The sequence below is a fragment of the Oryctolagus cuniculus genome, chromosome 10 (genome assembly GCF_964237555.1).
Source record: "Oryctolagus cuniculus chromosome 10, mOryCun1.1, whole genome shotgun sequence".
Classification (NCBI taxonomy): Eukaryota; Metazoa; Chordata; class Mammalia; order Lagomorpha; family Leporidae; genus Oryctolagus; species Oryctolagus cuniculus.
Window position 1 is genome coordinate 32,719,969 of NC_091441.1, and position 20,775 is coordinate 32,740,743.

Consider the following 20,775-nt stretch of genomic DNA (forward strand, 5'->3'; position numbering starts at 1 on the left):
AGGCTGCCAGGCAGGGTGAGCCCGATATCATGGAAAAGGAGGACAGGAGGGGCAGAGAAGTGTCAGAGAGCAAAAGGACTGGGAAGATCTCTCCTATTACAAAGAATGTACTGGATTTGCTAGGACAAAGGGAACCCTACTACCAGTTCTTTCTTTAATGAGGCCAGAAATTCTCTCCTGAAAGTCACTGCTCAACCATGGTGGTGACCTTTCCCCCCAGCCTCTCCTCTCTGTTTTTGTGTCATTTTTCTTTTTGCTTAATGTTTTCTAAAAAAAATTGTTTATTTGAAAGACAGACTGACAGAGAAAGGGAGAAATAGGTTTTTCCATCCACTTCACTGCCCAAATGGCTACAACAAGTGGGACTGGGCCAGGCCAAGGCCAAGAGTCAGAAACTCCAGCTAGGTCTCCCACATGGGTAGCAGGGGCTCAAACGCCTGGATCATCTTCCACTGCTTTCCCAGGCCACCAGCAGAGAGCTGGATTGGAAGTGGAGCAGCTGGGATTAGAACCATGAGCACTCTGATATGTAATACTGTCATTGCAAGGGATGGCAAAGCCTGCTATGCCACAACGCCAGTCTCCTTTTCCTAACTTTTAATTCAAAGACCATTTCCTGAGGACCAGTACACCCATGAGTCCAGCCAGATATTCCAGGAGATACTGAGTCTCAGATACACACGGCATAGTAGGTAGTGAATAATTCAACTAATGTAAACATATACATATTCCCATAAACACAGACATAGGTATATACACAAATTAGTTGAATTACTGCAACCGTAACAGACCTTTGTGAGTATTTCTGGTCATTCCAAGGAGATATGTGTCGGTTTCCAACAGACAGAATGGGACTCTTCCCTGAATTCAATAACAGAAATCAGCTATTTATTTAATACTGACAACACCTGAGAAGCAGGCCGGGTAAACATCTTTATCCCTATTTTACTGATTAGGTTGCTGAGGTTCAGAGAGGTTGAATAACTTTCTGGGGTCATTTAACTGGGAAGGAGTTGGGGTAAGATCCAAGACAGATCTTGTCACTTCAGGTTTCAGTGCCTCACACTTTATTGAAGCTGTCTGGCCCCAGGTCGTCTAGTAACTGTGTCCTTTCAAGCAACTCAGTGTATCCACTGCCTCATGTTCAGAAAGGGGATAAAACGCTTACCTGGACTCCCTTCTTAAAATACTCAAGGGAGTAGATGTGATACAAAGATGTACTTTATACACCATGCATGTGAAAGGCAGTAATTTTTAGAGGCAAAAGATAAGTTGGATGAAGGAATGATTTTCTAAGCTGATTAAATTTTGTAACTCCTCTCTACTCACTATTCATCCATTATCCCTGGCCAGCACATGGGAAGGCAGGGTCTTGGCTGCCTGGGGATCAGCTCAGCTGGCTTTGCCCATGCTTGTTTCACATGGATCTGCTGCACATAATCCAGTATCAGCTCCCAGAGAGGGCATGGTCACCCCTACTAAGGGATCCTCTGCACCCATCCTTCATTTGACTTTGGCATCATTTGCCCTGAACAGAATAGGAAGTCAACTGCTGGTTTCTAAGGTAAAGACCATTAGAAAGTCTTCCTTCAACCTTACAAGATAAAACAAAGCACACACACACAGACACACAATCTCTAAAAGAAAAGCTGCTCAGATCTACAAAACTTCTAGATGAGAACTCTAAGGATCATCAACTTAGACTCAGTCATCTGAGGTCATGATCCCCAAACTCTTTATCAGGGAGCATTAAAATCTAATAGAACACTAGGTGAAAACAGCAATGAACACTCAGAGCTGAGCAAAAATGAAGAGTTGCATCATCCCCTTGCACTCATGCAGTCCACATTGTGCGCATATTGGTATCTTCTTTTCTGCACTGATCAACTCTTTAGCTGGCCAGGTGCCTGCCACCCTCACAAAGAGTTAGTGAAACATCGGGGCTGATGCCGTGGCTCACTTGGTTAATCCTCCACCTGTGGCACTGGCATCCCATATGGGCACCAGGTTCTAGTCCCAGTTGCTCCTCTTCCAGTCCAGTTCTCTGCTGTGGCCCAGGAAGGCAGTGGAGGATGGCCCAAGTGCTTGGGCCCCTGCATGCACATGGGAGACCAAGAAGAAGCACCTGGCTCCTGGCTTCGGATTGGCATAGCTCTGGCCATAGTGGCCACTTAGGGGGTGAACCAATGGAAGGAAGACCTTTCTCTCTGTCTCTCTCTCTCACTGTCTAACTCTATCTGTCAAATAAATAAATTTAAAAAAAAAGGAGTTAGTGAAACATCGAAGTTGTCTTTAGAAACTGCTGTAAAAGAAGCTTAAACTGATGACAGTGTGCTTACCCAACTCTGGCCCAAAAGCTTGGATGAAACTCATCGTGTTTCCTAACATGCCATAAAATAGGCATGGAATTGGACTGTTTTAGTCCCTTCTTCACAGGACCTGAAGGACCAGGCAAAATGAAGGGTGGTAGGAACTCTAAGAGGCTTTCTTTCTTCAGCCCAGTGCCACCTAACTCTCTGGGACAGAAGCAGCCTCTTGTCCCCTGGTCCCTGCTAAGACTCTCTCATACACTGAGTCCCTGGATAAACGATGGAACAACTTTCCACTTTTAAGGCATGGCAAATCCCTGCAAGCTGAAAGTGTTAATTATCATTTACCCCATTCTTCTGTCAGGAGCAAAACTGAAGCAACTTGAAAGGCCATCAGCAAAAAAAAAAAAAAAAAAAAAATTCCCATTCCCGTGCATCAGAGAAAACAGGATTTCATTGGCCTGGTCTGCCTTCAATAGCTTTCTGGTTTCAATTAAAACTGCAAGTCTCCAAGGGAAAAACTGGCATTCTGGGAGGCCAAGGCCCAGCCAAGTTTCAGTGTCTCCACAGGAACCCAGAAAGGATGTCCCATCAGGCTGGCTATGTGTCTCTTCTTCTTTCTTTTGCATATTATAGGGAAGCATCGGGGCAGAGATGAGGCACAACTAAAAATAATGACCACGTTGTGAGAACTCTCCTCTTTTAGACCTGTGTTTCTGTGCCAGAGAAGTATCAATTCTTCCCCTAATGGAATTCAAAGTTAAGATAACTGCAGAAACAGAACAAGGAACCCAGAGACAAGTGCCTCCATACCTAGTTCTTTCTTCTCCTGCCTCTCCCCACTGATCATTTTCACCTAAACTCTACAAAGATTCCACGCAGTATTGCTCACTATGAGTAACGCAAATACATAACCGGGAGCTTCGTATCACCAGGGGATGTTGGGTTCCATCAGGGACACAGCCAGGATTCCCCTCTGGGAAGTCTGCAACTGGGCCTCCTGGCACAGCCTTCCTATGTAACATTCTGATGTTAGCATACAAAAGATCAGATTACAACCCTTCACTTGCCTGGCCCATTCATGCACATATAAGGCAGTAGATATTTTCTGCCAAGCCAGAAGTGGCCCCCTTCCTGGCCAGCCAATACTGCTGCCTCTTGGATGCTCCTCCTTAGATTGACTACTAGTCGTCCCTTCCCCCACCTCTGGTTTGTTTATCCCAGTGACACATCTCTCCCCCCCACCCCCAAGAGAGACAAGTCCCTTTCCCTCTTCTGGCTCCCAAAGGCTTTGCTCACCACCTCCTGGCATGTTTAGCTCAGGTTACTATAGTGGCCAGCAGCTCCCACAACCCAGCTCCAACACCAACTCAACTTCTCAAGACCAAGACTTTTTGGTTCCTTAATGAGGGAGAAGGTTGTGTGCCAAGCAGCATTCTGAGTACCAGGTCTCCCTATCTTCTGACACTACACACTCCACCCTAGCCTGCAAATACTCCATGTTCAACAATACTTGATATCTTATTCCCTGCTTGGCCCCCAACTCTCCTTTCTCATTCCCTTTTCTGGAAACAGGCAATGCATTGAATGCACAGTACCTTCAACTTCCCTCTAAAACCTGGGAATCCCAGGTCAGAGCAGAAGAGATAACCTTTCCCTCCCTTCCCCCAGGCAATTAAGGGTGGAAGCCACAGAAATCAGGGAGAAGGGGTGGGAGTGACCTGGGAGTGTAAACTGGGTACATCTTCAAGTGCTACAAACTTTCTCCTCCCTCACATGCCCCTGGCCAGCTGGCCCCGCCTTCCCATCCCAGCCAAACAAAATCCAACTGGGGTGTGTGAAGGAAGCACTCCAGGGCACCCAGGTCTGTCCCAAGTTGCAGAAGTGGCCAGCACAGACAACACCCTTTCTCTCCAAACACCTCATCTCTGCTCCCTGCCCCCACTGAACGCAAACATACCTTGCTAATGCAGAGGAGTCTGGGTCAGGACCCAAGAAATTTACCTGTGAGAACCACAGGAGGGCAAAAAGCATGGGCCCAAGGGGTGTGGGGAATTTTTTTTTTTTTTTTGACAGCTACTCTATGAAATTAGCTTTTAGTACAAACCTACAGCAAAAGAACATAAACAGGATGAAGGGTGAAGGAATGAAAAGGGAAAAGAATGTAAGAGACAAACAAGTAATATCTGTATTTCCTTAGAGACCATAGACTGCAGGCAAACTTTAGGGAGAGAGGTGTGGCTGGGGAGGGGGCAGCAGAAGGTGGCTGGGAAGGAAAAGTCACTTCTAGAATGGCAGGATACCCTGCCCTTGTGGAGGGGAGTTTCTGTGGCCATAAAGAGACACACAAACGGCCCTTTTAGCATTAGACCTCAACCGTGAGATTATCAGGACAGTTTATTTGAAACGGAAACGAATCGGAAATCCTTCCCTCAACAGTCCTTTCAGACTGATAGACACTCAGAATCCCGCACGCACGGACACACATAAAGAACAAAATGCAGCATCCGGAGGCAGTAAGAGCTCCCTTGCCGCACTCTCAGTTCCTCCAGCCTCATCTCCTACTTGCAACGGCACAACTTTCCGATCTCCAATGAAAATATTTCCAGTTGGATCCGATTTCAGAATCGTAGTAAGCGGTGTGGGTGGGGGGAGGATGGGAACTGGTAGTGTGCAGGGGAGGGGGCTGGCAGACGGCATTTCAGCAGTAACTTATTTTTTTAGAACCAGCATGCTCTACCGATCAGAATTTGCAATTACCCAACAATGCTTCCATCACAAACAGACACCCAAACCAGCATCACCGTCATCACCATCTTGCTGAAGATCTGCGCGGTCCAGTTTCCCTGACTTTGTCTCGGTGGAACTTCTCAGACAGTATTTTGGTCGAAGAGATAATGGTTTGAAAGACAAAAACAATAAATCGATACTGAAGGGCTCCCTTTCCGGAGCGATTTCCCCCTGGAAACCACCGAAGGGGGAAGCCTGCCGTTTAATTCCCAAGCCCAGGGCACACAATGCGTGCTTTCAAAAGGGCATTCGTCTGCTTTTAAGGGAATTCCTGTCTTTTCAGAGTCCCCAAACCAGAGAGCACAACAGACTCAAATCCATTGATTAAGGTTTCCGAGAAAAAAGACTAACACACAGCCACGACACAAGCACAAACCAACCTTCGCCGGCTGGACCACTTCTCGCCTGATCTTCTTTCTATTAACGACACGTTAGATTCTGATACATGCCACCCCCCCCCCAAAAAAAATCCAACTAGGCTACAATGTAGCTCTCTAGCTCCACTTAACCTGCAAGTTACAAAGAGAGCAAAAAAAAAAAAAAAAAAAAAAAAAAAAAAATCCTGCCGCCTTCCCACCCCTTTTCCTATGTTCCTACCCCCTCCCCCTCCCGGGTCCGCTCTACCAACGCCAGCCCAAGCAGCCGGCTGCAGGACCGAGGGAGGGTGCAAAGGCGGGGTGGGGGTGGGGGATCAGATTAGGCGAAACTCAATGAGCTCCTAGCCCGACTCTTCCACCATCGCCGCCACCAACGGGCCACTCGGATGGAGCCAGCATCGCTGCCCACCCGCGGGCCGGCCGGAATCGCGCCCCTCCCCGGCAGACTCGCCGGGACCGGCATCCCGCCCCCTCGGCCCCGGCTGCCCCTTCCTGCTCGGTGCAAAGTCAAAGCCCCGGCGAGACCAGGCGAGGCAACGTGAACTTTTGCATGCAGGGCGCGCGCACACACACACACACACACACTCACACACATTCACACACTCACACACACCACCCCGGGCCCGGGCGTGCGGGGGCCCGCGGCGCGGCGGGAGGCTGCGCGCCGGGGCTCCCGGGGCAAGGTCGCCGCGCGTGCTCACCCATGTCCCGGCGGCTCCGGCTCCGCTGGCCCTGGCGCTCGCTCAGATCCCGGCTCCGGTCGCTCGCCGGAGCCCCCAAAGGTGCTGCTGCGGCAACTCCATGGCGATGAGCATCTGTCAAACGGCGAGCCGCGGGGCGGGCCGCCCTCGCTCGGGGGGCTGCGGGGCCCCCGGGCGCGCGGAGGCGGCGGCGAGCGGCGGGCGCCCCGGCCGGCCCCGCGCTTCCCGCCCGGCGCGGCCGCCTCCGCCGCGCCACCGATTTATGGAGAGAGATATCAAGGGGGAAAATGGCGTCTCCGGAGCCCGAGGAGTCCTGGAGTAATCACATTCACACACACACACGCCCGTACGCACACACTCGCTCACACTCGCACACGGGCGCGCGGCGGGCCCGGCTAATTTTAGCAGGAGCCAAAAAAAATTGTATATATATATATAAATATATAAATATATCCCCGTCTCTCCGATCAACGCTATTTCCACCACCTCCCCCCCCCCCCCCTTGTCTTCAAAGGATGGATTGGAGCTTTAAAAATGTTGCTGGGTTTGGGCTCGCAGGAGGCGGCGCGCGGAGGGCGAGGGCGCTTTTGCTGAGCTGTGCAGTTCGGTCCGCGGCGCCCGGCGGCCCTGCCCGCTCTCCGCCCGTCCGCCCGCGGTCGCTAGTGCTGCCGCCGCCGCCGCCGCCGCCGCTCCATGGCCGCGCCCGCCCCGCGCCCCCTTGCCGCCCGCCCGCCCGCGTCCCCGGCGAGAGCTGGAGTGGGGTCGGGCCCGTGTGCCTGCCTCCCGCGCCCTCTCCCGAGTCCCAGAGTCTTGGTGAAAGGAAGGGGGAGGGCGCGGGCGGGGAAGGGGGGGAGGATCGGAGCGGCCGCGCGGCAGAGGCGAGCGGGGACCGCCACCCCGCCGGCCGCCTCGGAGGGGGCGCCGGCGCCCACGCGGCTGGCCCCGCGGGCCCGGGGCCGCTTCTCGGGCGGGAGCCGGTGGAGAGCGAAGAGCGGCCGCTCCCCTCACCTCCCCACCCCCGGGGAATCTCGGTCAATTGGAGGGAGCGGGGTCTAGCCGTGAAGGAGGAGGGAAACAGTTGGTGGCGGCCGATCGGGAGCCCCTCGCCGCACCCCGCGCCCCTAGCGCTCCCCAGCGCCCTCGCGGCCCAGTGGCTTCTGCGCGTCGGAGTCAGCGGCGGAGACTGAGCGGCCGTGGGGAGCGCCTCCGGCTGGGCGCGGGCTGCCGGGCTCAACACCGCCACTGTCTGACACAACAGGGGCAGTGTCGCGGGAGCCGCGCGTCCAGGCGCCGACGTGGTAGGCTCTCTCAACTGGGCGCAGCGTGGTTGCTTTCTTTCTTTTAAGCGGGTCATGAGGCTTCCTTTCCAGGGTTGGTTTTACTTTATTTGTGTATTGTGTTTTAGTAAGCTACTTGTAGGCATCGGGTCCTCGTGTCATTTTTTCTCGTTATCCACCACAGTTAGACTCTTGCAGGAAAGGGCACGGATGGCAACCTCGCAGCTCCCTCCCTGATCCGGGTGGTGGGGATGTCTTTGGTGCTTGGCAAAACGTGGCGGTTACTTTTAGTCTCTGGGCATTTCTGTTGGGGTTACAGAAGGGGCGCTTTTCGGGCCAAGGGAAGAATGGAGAAGCTTAGGGACGCTGTGCACTCCATCAGCTGACTGAGGAAGACTCACAGAGACCTGCAAAGGGCTATGCTTCCAGATCTCCAGGTAGAGGTCACTCCGAACGCAGGCAGCTGAGTTTGACCATGCCTTTCTCTGTGAGAGTTGGGTGAAACTGAGAAATGTTTGGGTGGTGAGTGGGGGGCGGCCCCCTAGCAACCACATCAGCCACTGCCAACCCCGCTTGGCTACAGGGTTGAATTCTGTCGGACGACCTCTTTTTTTCTCTTTTTTACCGGAATGCTCTGGAGCAAGGGAGAAAAAGTGGCTGGACCCCCGCCCCCCCCCCCCCCGCCGCACCTCCCTCTCACGCACACACTCACACACTGGTCCACGCCCCCGGGTGTCAGTCAGGGTTTTGCACAACAATTTATCCCCTTCTAACTCAAATTATCCTCTTTGTTGGGAAGAATGTTCTGACTGGCCACAAACTTTGCCTCCCTTACTCATCACTGCAAGACCTCCAATGGAGCAAGATTTCCTCTGTTCTGCGCTGTGTTGAAGCATAACTATTAATGAGAAAATAATGCTTCATTGGAAAAAATTCAACAAGACATAGGAGCTGATGATGAAAGAAGAGCTGAAGGCACACAATACTATGCCAAAATGACCTCGGTAATCACCTGACCTTTGCCCATCTACTTGTGCGTCCGGATTTCTGATACCCAAGACCAAAGTAGGCAGAGGACTAAGAGTGTGCACCATTGATGCAAAGCAGAAAGTGCGTCCAGAAATCAGAAGGGTTGGCTTGCATCGTGTGAGCCAGAACTGAAGTTTGTTGCCCAAGTCTTTTTCCTTTTAAAATTTAAGCATGTTAACAGGATTGTCCTTCCTGTGGTGTTGTGTTTCTTTGGAGAGAAGTTCAGAGAAGTGTGCGCTGTATTTAAAAGTCTCTGTAATAATGGTAGATCTGTCTGTTGAATCATAGTGCAATAAAAGTTCACCCTCGAGTATCACCAAGTCAAATCCCATCATCTCTAAGTTGAGGAACCACGCAAAGAGATTCAATAGACTTCCCTGAATCATTAAGTTCAGCGAAAGCCATGAATCTGCTACATGTGCCTGGACTTCTCATCCAGAGTTTCTTCTTTATGTGTAGCCCATCTCCCAATGATTAGAAGTGAGAGGAGGGCAAGGAAAGGAGGGATCTTCTCCTTCTTTTAAAAGTGTTATATATGTAAAAATAATACTGTATACCTGCTAATATATAATAAGGTAATGCATAAATATAGTTTTAAATAGGATTGCTAAAAACCAAAGCTCCGGCCGAATGATATGTCTGTTTATAGAATAGGAGCTGTATTTAAATTCTAGCCAAGTTCCACAGAAATTCTTCTCATATTATTTCCCTAGTAGGTCATTTTTTAATTCAGAATGAGACCCTGAAACATAGAAAATCTATAGCTGGTAAAGAAGTTGGGTTAAAAATAGTGTCGGGCAATGTTAAGGGACTGATTTTTGGGATTCTAGGATCATTTAAAAAAACAAAAGGCTGATCTGAGCACCTTTTAGGAATGTACATGACATAGAGACATAGACATAACTAAGAGTCCTGTACTTTCTCTAGTGTCAGGATCATGCAGTCCCTTAACAAATAGTTCAGCGGCATGGATAATGTGCCAGGTCCTATGGTTGTAACCATAGTCAAACACAAGACTAAGACACAGTTCCTATCTTCACAGGATTCACGACTTAGTAGGAAAGTTGATATGCAAACTTTCCAGCCACAACTAGTAAGGGGCTATCAGAAAGGAGGTGCTTAAAAGTGCATAGAACACAGAGGCAGAAGCTGTCAGAGGAGGGGAGTCACAAATCATGTCCTTTAGCAACGTTGAGCACTTATTGCCTTGTGTATTTTAACACATTTCCTTTTCCTCTTTGCATAGATGTGTCTCATCTAACCTGTTTTATCAAGGATGCACGCGTTGACAAGGATGCCCTGTGACTTGCATGGACAGTGTCAATAAATGTGGCTGAGAATAGACATCACTTCCGATATCATGAAATAGCTGCCTTGCTGCCAACTGAATGATTACTCTGTGTTCCAGGCCTCCATGTGCCTAATCTTTTGTTATGCCAACCACTCCCTTACCCAGGGCCATTTGCTGAAGACAGTGCAAGGATCTGCAGTATTATCATACTCCACCGGTCTTGAGGACTCAACATATGGTTCAAAGTACCACAAGAAGACATGTCATTTTGACATCTCTGAAGGTAGTTAGAACAAAATGAGGCAAACCATCCATTCCACTTTGGTGACAAGTTGAGATCATGTACTACAATCAAAGGCTCCAAGACATTCTCCTTCCTTTCTCAAGTTCAAATACAATGTATTTTTTATTTTATTATTTTGACAGGTAGAGTTATAGACAGTGAGAGAGAGAGAGACAGAGAGAAAGGTCTTCCTTCCATTGGTGCACTCCCCAAATGGCCGCTACAGCTGGCATTGCATCGGCCTGAAGCCAGGAGCCAGGTGCTTCTTCCTAGTCTCCAATGTGGGTGCAAGGGCCCAAGCACTTGGGCCATCCTCCACTGCCTTCCTGGGCCATGGCAGAAAGCTGGACTGGAAGAAGAGCAACCAGGACTAGAACTTGATGCCCATGTGGATACTGGCATCACAGGCAGAGGATTAACCAAGTGAGCCATGGAGCCAGCCCCTCAAATACATTATTGATTCTCACCTTTTTGGAAAACAATGTAGCATTACCTAATGTAGTATTCTCAAGAATGATTATAAAACAAAATTTCCTGAGCAAATTAATTATGTCTGGAATCCATCATGATTTGATTAGATTTGAGTAGACCCAGTATCACTACCATTTTCATAAATGTTCTCAATGCTTCTGCATATGCAACAAGCACTGAGAATCACTGATCCATTGGAAAGGGTATGCATCCACAATGCTCTCTTAGTATAGATATTATTTTTTTATGGTTTTTTAACTTTTATTTAATGAATATAGATTTCCAAAGTACAGCTTATGGACTACATTGGCTCCCCCCCCACCCATGACTTCCCTCCCACCCGCAACCCTCCCCTTTCCCGCTCTCTCTCCCCTTCCATTCATATCACGATTCATTTTCAATTTTCTATATATACAGAAAATCAGTTTAGTACTTAGTATAGATATTATTAATAGAAGGTGTACCTAACCAAAGGAGGTGACAGCCACATGAGCTGTGTAGTGATTGGGTCATAGTTGGAGGCTGGAGGCAGTTCAGTTCTGGAAATGTAGAAATTGAGAGTATGCTACATAATGCAATGAAAAGAACACAGACCAGGCCGGTGCCACGGCTCACTAGGCTAATCCTCTGCCTTCCGGCGCCAGCACACTGTGTTCTAGTCCCGGTCGGGGCGCTGGATTCTGTCCCGGTTGCCCCTCTTCCAGGCCAGCTCTCTGCTGTGGCCAGGGAGTGCAGTGGAGGATGGCTCAAGTGCTTGGGCCCTGCACCCGCATGGGAGACCAGGAGAAGTACCTGGCTCCTGCCTTCGGATCAGCGTGGTGCGCCGGCCGCAGCGCGCCAGCCGTGGCGGCCATTGGAGGGTGAACCAACGACAAAGGAAGACCTTTCTCTCTGTCTCTCTCTCTCTCACTGTCCACTCTGCCTGTCAAAAAGAAAAAAAAAAAAAAGGACCACAGACCAGAACATTAAGGAGATTTAGCTTCAAGTTTATTTGGCAAGTCCCCTCATCTCTTCATCTCTCTGCCCAATTAATTTCATTTCTGAAGACAGAGGGGTACTGTAAAGTTCTTTGAGGTCCAGGCTGGCATTTGCTCTGTCTTAGGTTCAAGGACACAACAGAAATCTAGCAGGGTGGTGAAACCATTTGGGGACCAGTCAGAGTGGGATGTGAAAGCTGTCCTTAAATGTAAGACCAGCATCAGAGAAAATACTGATTCATTTGCTTAACTCTGCTCTGGAGGGGAACCACAAACCCCAATCAGCTGAGGTTATGGAGAAACAGATCTCAACTCAATGTAATGAAACTGCTGATTGGACAGCAGATGAAAACAAATCTTCTTAAAGAGTAATGGACTCTCTTCTCTTAAGTATTTCAGGGAAGATTAGGTACCTTTATTTTTCTATTTCCCTCAACCCACAGGCTATGAACTCTTTGAAGTCAAGGGATTTGGACTGTACTTCTGTATCTTCACTTGGTAACATTGTACCTGGAGCTCAGTAAGAGTTGGTGAAATGTTAAAAATATTTAACACATGATATGACATGGAACCCATCCATCAGAATACTGCTGACACATAGCCCTGCTCAGCCAGGTGCTATCTCATTAGTTTTTAGATCTGTGGAGTTTCAAGAAGGACAGAGTGACATACTGAGGGACCTGGAGGTGAGTGTGGAGCAGTAGTTATTTTAAAATTCTAATTTTAAACACCATCATGCCTATCAATGTGTATTGGATGAACATCAGTCCTGCATCATGGATGAATTAACGAATCAATCAATCAATCAAGGATGCTGTATAGAAATAAAACATGACAGATTGGATTCTAGTCTTGCTGTGCCATTAACTGGCTGGGTGGAGCTGAGTAGACAACTTCGGTCCTCTCTACCTCAGTTTCTTCCTCTATAAATAGAACCATCATCTTACCCTAAGCCTAAGATATCAGTCATCATGAAGCTCACAGGAAATATCACATGTAAAATTATATTACAAAGTCAAATAAGTCTGTTCAAATACTTGTTTTGATTATTAAAATATGATGTGAACAGTTAAGTGACTCCCTCCAAATGCAGCCTAATTCAACTGCCTCTCAGGTAAACATAGTATCTTTCTCCCTCTAGGTAGTGAGAAAGTAATTTCCACTCCTGATTTCTCCCACCCAGCCCCACATTGGAAGGGGCTCCTCTTTCCACTTCCTTCTTTCAATGTTACTTTGGTTGCTTAGCAACAAGAAGAAAATGTAATTGTCCCAAGAAGAGAACTCCAGGTCTGAGAACAACTGGATTATAGTTTTGGAAACTTTGTCTTCCTGACTGCAAGGAATTCACTAAAGGAAGATTTCTTGGCACAGGGTTCCTTGTGAGGATCCTCTGAGAGAGTGGCTTTCACTATCTGAAGGCAACAAGGGGAGGAGGGAAGGAGGGAAGGAGCATTCTTCTGGGTTTTTATTTCCTGGCTCCTTAGCAGATTTGTTGTCACTGTGACTTCAGAGCGCCCCACATCTGCAGCAGGGCTTGAGATGTTCCCAATTCCTCACTGAGCCTTATGTTATATCATGCTACAGGCATAAGAGCTAAAAGGAGATCTCAGAGAATACCACAGGAAGATGAGACTTTTCATTTTCCCTAAAAATGTGTGGGCCACAACAGACACATTGATACACAGGAAGGTGTTGCAAGGATGACTTAATCAAATTTAGGTGGAGTTCTTAAAAGGATACAGGCAACCTTGAGGAAGGCTGGTACAGCAAATACAGCCAGGCCTCTTGGAAATTGGGAAGTTGCCAGCTCCTCTTTCTTACCCTGCTGTGTCACATTGATCCCTGCCTGAGCTTCTTTGAACCTCTCTCTGTGTCATTTCAGAGACAACATTTACTTTTGATCTTTTTTTGTGACCATCTTGTTTTTGCTTCTTTATAATGTTGGCTTATGTGGGTCTGTGGTTTCTCTCATCTCCTGTGACAACTCTCAACTGTTTTGGCCATCATTTCTGTTAACTGGCTTCCTCATAGAAAGGGATCTGATTGCCTCCCAGTGATCCAAGGTGCAGTCCATGACCAAGGCCAATAGATGATGTGCCCATGGTCCATCAGGCCCTTCAGCAGGACCACAAGGAATGTCCCTACAACGGGGCATGGACAAGATTGGCACTCCTGTTGTGTTTAAAGTGAAGAGAAAAGCCTACTGGAAAATTAAACTATTTGCAACACCAGGGTCATCTTGTACAATGAGAAGATCTTGGATTTAAAGTTAGAAAGGTTGGGCTTGACCCACTCTGAGGAAAACTGGTTAAGCTACCTCTGAATTTTACTTTCTTCATCTGAAAAATGGGCCTGATAGTGGCACCAACTCTTTAGGGCTTTAGTGAGAATTAAATGCAGTTATTTGAGATAATGTATAGAAAGAGCCTGGATGGTTAAGATTTGCTAGGTGCTAGGAGAGGGTATGAGATTAATAGTACATATTTATAACTAGACTTTTATTGAGAACCCACTATATTTGGCATTAACTTGGTCCTATGGATAGGCAAACTATTAAGACATGTTCTTTACCTTGCAAACTTCCAGTCTGGTAAAAGAGGTTCATGCAATGTACAAACCAGGAATGTCTGTCTACTTTATTCCTACTGGTTGAACCTGAGAGAAAGTCTAGCTTATTAACATTTTTCTCAAGGCCAGCTCTTGCTGTTAATAGCAGGATAGTCCTCCTCTGTTGCAGCTCTTTCCTGCCATCATGCAGCTTGCCATCCATTTTAGCACATGACTTTACATATGAACCATAAGGAAAGCCCAAGAGAGAGGATGCCTGCTACTGATAAATATAAAAACACAGAAAAGATTCCCTTATAGAAGAGTGTCTATCCACTTGCTGTTATGAAGCTAAGAGAAGAAAAAAAGAGAGATTCAAATAAGACATAATTAAGACAAAAGCCTTTATGGACTTTTTTTATGCTCTGAAAAAAATAAAATAGTACATAGAGATGAAATTGAGTGGTTCAATTTAAATAACCCAGTTTTGCCACAGAATGTTTTATAAGCATGTGGAATTGTCAACCTATTATTGCTAGTTTGAGTTGGCTTTTGGTTCGATTAACTTCATGTGAGCATGAAATACTTAGGCAGGGGGAGGACAGCTTCTAGAATGGTATAAGAATGGCCATGAGTAAACATCAATTTGAGCCCTGCTTTCTGGACAATGGGTTTATTCCAAGCTCTGAGGTTAGAATCTAGAATCATTCTTTGACTCTTGGTGGTTAAGCTATTCAAGTCTGTGGATGTATCAAATATGGTATTGTAGATCCCAATATTAAATACATCTTAAACAATGTCATTTGATTCAACCCCAGTTCCAAATAACTCAGCAGCTGGGGAAAGCAAGAAAAATTGCTCAGAGTGACACAGCTAGGAATTATGAGAATAAAGATTTGAAACCTAATAATCTAACTCCAGAGCCCACCCTCTTATTCATTGCACCATCCGGCTACCGATTGCAGTATTGCCTGGCCAGGAAGCAGCAGACACCTGGGTACTTCTTACAGCACCTCTTTAGAAAGTATTGAATGAGCATGCTGATTTCAGTTTTCTAAGCTGAATGAATCACAGTAGCATTGAAGCTTCAAATTGTAGATCTGGCAGGTTAGTTAGTGGTCATTTGGCTCAAACAGTTTACTTCAGAAATGAGAGAAAACTGAGAATCAGAAAGATAAACACAAGGGTAACATGGCCTGATTTAGAAACCAATACATTGCACTGTAGTTCCAGAGCTCTCCCCATGACAGCCAGGTGTCAAGACTTGGCTATACCCTCTGTAGATCAATCCAGACTAGGAAAAAAGAAACTAGGAGTTTCAGCAAATGGAAATCTCAATGAGACTGCAAAACAAAGATATCTGGACATGTTCTCTTTGAGAAAATAACTTGGCATACTCTTTTGTGATTATCCATTTTCAAATAAAATTGTGGTCCAAAGGAAAGAAAGTAGGGTTGAAAGCTCCACATTTAGGCAAATATTATCTTAGCAATTGCTCAAATTTTTATTTTATAAAATTGATAATAATAAAGTGTTTTGGAGAAAAGGGTAAATGGAAAAATATTTTGAGAGGTTAAGCATAAGCCATATATATAAAGCTATATATGAAGTATTTCTGAAAATAGAACACTTTTGTAAACCAAAATTGATTTTTATAATGTCATATATTCATAGGGAAAGATGTTAAATCTGTCCACCAATTTATCCATTCACTCACCCACTCATCCATCAATATTAAACGACAACAATATCTAGCCAGGGTAATACTTTCAAAGCAAATAAGAGCATGTAATATTTGGTTTCTAGTCTTCAGAAAAGTTGATTGAAGAAGACTATGAGTTCAATTGAGTATACTAGCATGCCACTTTTCTTATTCAGATCCTCAGTTAATTTTATCAAGATCATCTACTTCTGCACATCTCCAACAGTTTCCTAAATGAGCAAGTTCTCTCAAAGACAATATTATAGAAGCACGCAATGTTGTGGAAGTCCATGTTACTGTCTGTAATTAGTCTCTATTGTCCATTGTTTGAAATTAGAAAAATCTGAAGTGTACAAAGAATGTCCATTCAGGCCCTGTGTGAAAGTTTTTGAACAATTAAATTGTGTATGTGTATATTTCCATCCTCGTCCTCAATTTCTCAATAGACAATTTCATTTCTGTGAAAAATGAGATAATATGAATAAAGGACTGACCTGTGTCTGACACAGGAAGGTGAGTAGGAAAGTGGGAGTGACTTCCACATCACCTAGATTATTTTTCTCTATTCTACTACAGCTACTTCAAGTCACTCAAAATTATTTTTATGATCATCTATTAACCTCTAGAAATTATTACTATCTATGTTTATTATTTTGGCCACTGGAGCAATCTGAGTACAGCTATGGTAGTCATACATAATGCAAGTATCTCTAACCAGTATGCTAATTTTTAGAGAACAAAGGAAAAATTAAATAAAAAAATTAAAGTCTTGCTTAAACTTAATGCACAAGATAAAATGTTGGCTTGTTTATATATGTTTTTCTTTAAATAAGGGTATCCCTTTATGAAATTAGTGGCTAAGTCTTTTGTCTAGTGTGAAACACAAGATTGATAAAGAACAATTATATTTCTTATCTCAGGATTCATAAATTATTATTTATGCCAGGGCAAGTGTGAAGAGGGCCAGACTTAGTGTTGGGTCTGTTAAGAAGGTGTGGCAGACTTTGGAGGAAGAACTTACTGAAAGCAGTAGATTAATCAGATAAGCAGAATAAGCTCTGGATGATATCAATGTCACCACTGAGATAAAGGGTCAAAGATAAAGTTGTAGTTGTGCCAATATACAGGCAGAACACTGGGCTGGTGAATTGATGGGAGGCAAAACAATGCAGCTAACATTTGGGAGATCTACTCATGGTCCTGAGAGAAGGAAAAGATTATAAAAGTAAAGCTGAAGCCTAGCTATGGCAAAGGGGATACAAGACAAGTCAGATCATTGGAAATAGTGGCCTTCATAGAGATTAAAACAAAAGTGGAGATGTGTGAACTCACTGTTGGGTGCTGATGTTCAAGAAGGTATCTCTGATTCTGAAACTCAAGTGGAGAGACCCTGAAACTTTAGTGGAGAGATCCTGATGGTGAGTATGGGGCCACTGTAGGAAGTGAGTGTGTTCAATGTTCAGTATAGGAATAAGGCTCTCCTGGCAAAAAGTCAAATATTCAAAAACCACGTTATATTAAGCTGTTCCAACGCTGCTTGTGACGTGATCAGATTCTAAGTATTGTCCCATTTTTTCAACGGGAACAAAAGGAGAATTAAGACTACTTAAAGGGCAGAGACGGGGCTGGTGTTGTGGCACAGCAGGTTAACACTCTGGCCTGAAGCGCTGGCATCTCATATGGGTGCCACTTCAAGACCTGGCTGCTCCACTTCCGATCCAGCTCTCTGCTATGGCCTGAAAAAGCAGTAGAAGGTGGTCCAAGAGCTTGGACCCCTGCACCAGCACGGGAGACCTGGAGGAAGCTCCTGGCTCCTGCCTCCTAGTTTCGAATCAGCACAGCTCCTATTGTTGCGGCCAACTGGGGAGTGACCAATCGGATGGAATACTTCTCTTTCTCTCTCTACCTCTCCTCTCTCTGTGTAACTCTAACTTTCAAATAAATAAAATAAATCTTAGAAAAAAAAGGGCAGAATGAGAGTATTTCAGGCATGGAAAGCCAAGACACTCTGGGGGAAAAAAAAAAAAAAAACTAAATGAAAGATCTCCGCGAGTGAGATCCCAGTGGAAAGAATGGGTCATCAAAGAAGGAGGTACCTTTCTCTGAAGGGAGGAGAGAACTTCCACTTTGACCATGGCCTTGTCTAAAAATTATCAGAGTCAGTGATCTCAGGGGCCTTCCATAGCCTTGGCAGCTCATGACAAGAGCCTAGGGTGATTACTGAAGCCATAAACAAGAGTGTCAATTTGTTAAGTCAACAACAGGAGTCACTGTGCACTTACTCCTCATGTAGGATCTTTGTCCTTAGTGTGCTGTACATTGAGATTTAATGCTATAACTAGTACTCAAACAGTATTTTTCACTTTATGTTTCTGTGTGGCAGCAAACTGTTGAAATCTTTACTTAATGTATGCTAAATTGATCTTCTGTATATAAAGAGAATTGAAAATGAATCTTGAAGTGAATGGAAGGGGAGAGGGAGTGGGAAAGGGGAGGGTTGCGGGTGGGAGGGACGTTATGGGGGGGAAGCCATTGTAATCCATAAGCTGTACTTTGGAAATTTATATTCATTAAATAAAAGTTTTTAAAAAATAAAAAAAGAAAAAAAGGGCAGAGATTTGGCTTAGCAGTTGCAATGTTGGTTAGGACTCTCCCATCCCAAATTGGAGTACTTGGATTCTGCTATGAGCTCTGGCTCTTGACTCAAGCTTCCTGCCACCCATGTAGGAGACCTGGCTTGAATTCTCTGCACCTGGTTTCTGTCCCCTCGCTGTTGTTGGCATTTGGGGAGTGAACCAGAGAATGAGAGTTCTCTTTTTCTCTTTCATAAAATATTTTTTTAAAAAGACACTACTTAGGTTCTTCCCTAAATCAGATTATTGATGCCTAGAGTGGGAACAAAATTTATTTCAAGATTAATATGTCTATAATATAGAAGTAGAGAAGACACAAGCAGTAGTATTTAGGTAGCAGGGCAAGATACAGTGCTGAAAAATTCCTTGTAAATTGTAAAGACAATTTTGGAAATATTAGTAAAGAGCTCCTGTTGAGCTAGTTGGCCAAATCTATTATTTTGGAAAAAAATAAGAATTATTGTGTTCACTTGTATAAATACAAGTGTTCTGTCTTGCCCAGGAGATTTGACATGAATCAGGGAAAGAAATAAGCACTTTGCTTCAGTTATTTCCAACTATTTGTTGGATACTAACTACTGCTAGAGATGTTCCTTGCCATAGAGTTTCTTTTTTCCACAACTCTTTCCTAATATTTAATCCTTTCCCCAATCATCTACATAAACTGCTTTTCATATTTATTTCTAATCTCTTTCTGTAGGGTCTAAATCAGATATTTATCTGCCTGACCCTTATCACTGTGATTAAGGTCTTCAAGAAACATGGTCTCTCTCTCTCTCTCTCTCTCTCTCTCTCTCTCTCTCTCTCACACACACACACACACACAGATTTATAGTCAGGAGACTGCCTTGGATGGAAAGAGAAGCTCAGAGAAGGAGAGAACATTCAAGATTCCTGGCCAGAGGAGGTAGCAGCTTATTTAATCACCTTCACAGTAGTGGGTAGCAACCTCTAATGAGACTCCCTCCCCACCTCTATCCCTGTTCATTCTGTTATTCATATACCTCTAATATGCATCCTTCCACATAAGTTTCAACTAGCTAATTAGAAATTGGGTTTAAGATTTAGAACAATTTATATGAAGCTTTAAGTTACATGGGAGGATAAATAGATTTTCACTTCTGTTTATGATGGAATGGCTGGTATAGTAGTTACTCACCTGTTCAGAACAAAGCACCTCTATTTGAAGACATTTGAGAGCAACAAAAGAAGCTAAAACACTAAGTTTCAAGTCCCCAAAAGAAGGAAAATTCATTAATGAAAACCTGATATTCATAACTACTTCTTCCCTTGAGGCATTTGCTGACTCAGAAGACTCACATGGAACAAGAGTCTAAGAAACCAAGCAGAAAGTAGAAGCTAAAAGGTGGGAAAGATCAGCACATTCTGATTACAACTAAATCTGGGAGGCTGAAAACTGTAGTGAAAGCCTTCCAAGCCAGCCAGGACTTGGTGGGCCAAATTCAAAGAGAAGGGAAAAACACAGGGAACTAAGCACTTGCATTGTTTTTCCATTTTTTAAAGATTTATGTATTTATTTGAAAAGGAGAGATGCAGAGAGAGAAAGAGAGAGAGGGAAATCTTCCATCTGCTTGTTCACTCCCCAAATGGCCACAATGGCCAGGGCTGGGCCGGGCCAAAGCAGGAGTCAGGTGCTTTATTTGGGTCACCCTCGTAGGTGCACAATCCCAAGAAGTTGAGCCATCTTCTTCTGCTTTCCCAGATGCATTAGCAGGGAACTGGATTGAAGTGCAGCAGCTGGGACTCAAACTGGTGCCCATATGGCATACCAGTACTGCAGGTGGAGGCTTAACCTTCTATGCCACAGCGTCAGCCCCATTGCTTTTTCTCTTGAGAAATGTGATGATTCCTAAGAAGGATGTAGAAAGAGGATGAGGGATCAATGAAAGACATACCAAAAGGCTCCAGAACTAAACACGGTTTTCGAAGACCAAAATTATGGCAAGTGATATACATTATGGTGCAGCAGGTTAAGCCACTGCTTGGGACACCGGCATCCTATATTGGGGCAATTTGTTTGAACAACAGCTGCTCCAAGTTTCTGATCCAGCTTCCTTCCTTTGTACCTGAGAGGCAACAGATGATGGCCCAAGTACATGGATTCCTGACACCCATGTTGGAGACATAATGGAGTTCTTGGCTCTTGGCTTTGATCTGGTCTAGCCCCAGCTGTTGTGAACACTCTGGGGAGTGAATCAGAGTGTGGAGTCTCTCTCTCTCTCTCTCTCTCTCTCTCTCTCTCTCTGTGTGTGTGTGTGTATGTCTGTCTGTCTTTTAAATACATAAACATAGGTATTTTTAATTATGGAAAGAAGAAAACACTATAGTTGAGGCCTCACCAAGAAAGAAGAGTTCTGGTAAACATTT

The 20,775-nt window shown here is 45.3% G+C and overlaps 2 protein-coding genes across 7 annotated transcripts in view; one reads left to right on the top strand and one right to left on the bottom strand.

The window, feature by feature from the left end:
- Window positions 1-6,321, bottom strand: part of SETBP1 (SET binding protein 1) — a 384,629-nt gene extending 378,308 nt beyond the window's left edge. The window contains exon 1 of one of the 2 annotated variants that reach the window (XM_008261251.4): window positions 6,178-6,321. The gene's annotated coding sequence lies outside the window, so the exon portion shown is untranslated. Of the gene's footprint in view, window positions 1-5,479; window positions 6,081-6,177 lie in introns of those variants that run through there. The other variant, XM_017344139.3, reaches the window with a different exon arrangement.
- A 143-nt stretch (window positions 6,322-6,464) lies between these two features.
- Window positions 6,465-16,963, top strand: LOC108177140 (uncharacterized). Of its 5 annotated transcripts, none has more exons than XM_070050266.1 (3): window positions 6,465-7,891; window positions 8,254-8,458; window positions 9,730-16,963. In XM_070050266.1, exon 1 carries the CDS (start codon window positions 6,465-6,467, stop codon window positions 7,362-7,364), a length of 900 nt encoding a protein of 299 aa, XP_069906367.1. In that variant the 3' UTR covers window positions 7,365-7,891; window positions 8,254-8,458; window positions 9,730-16,963. The 5 variants fall into 5 exon arrangements, with proteins under 5 accessions (XP_069906367.1, XP_069906368.1, XP_069906369.1 ...); XM_070050267.1 differs by having other exon boundaries at window positions 6,465-7,475; window positions 7,774-8,458; XM_070050268.1 differs by having other exon boundaries at window positions 6,465-7,475.
- Window positions 16,964-20,775: the final 3,812 nt, after the last annotated feature.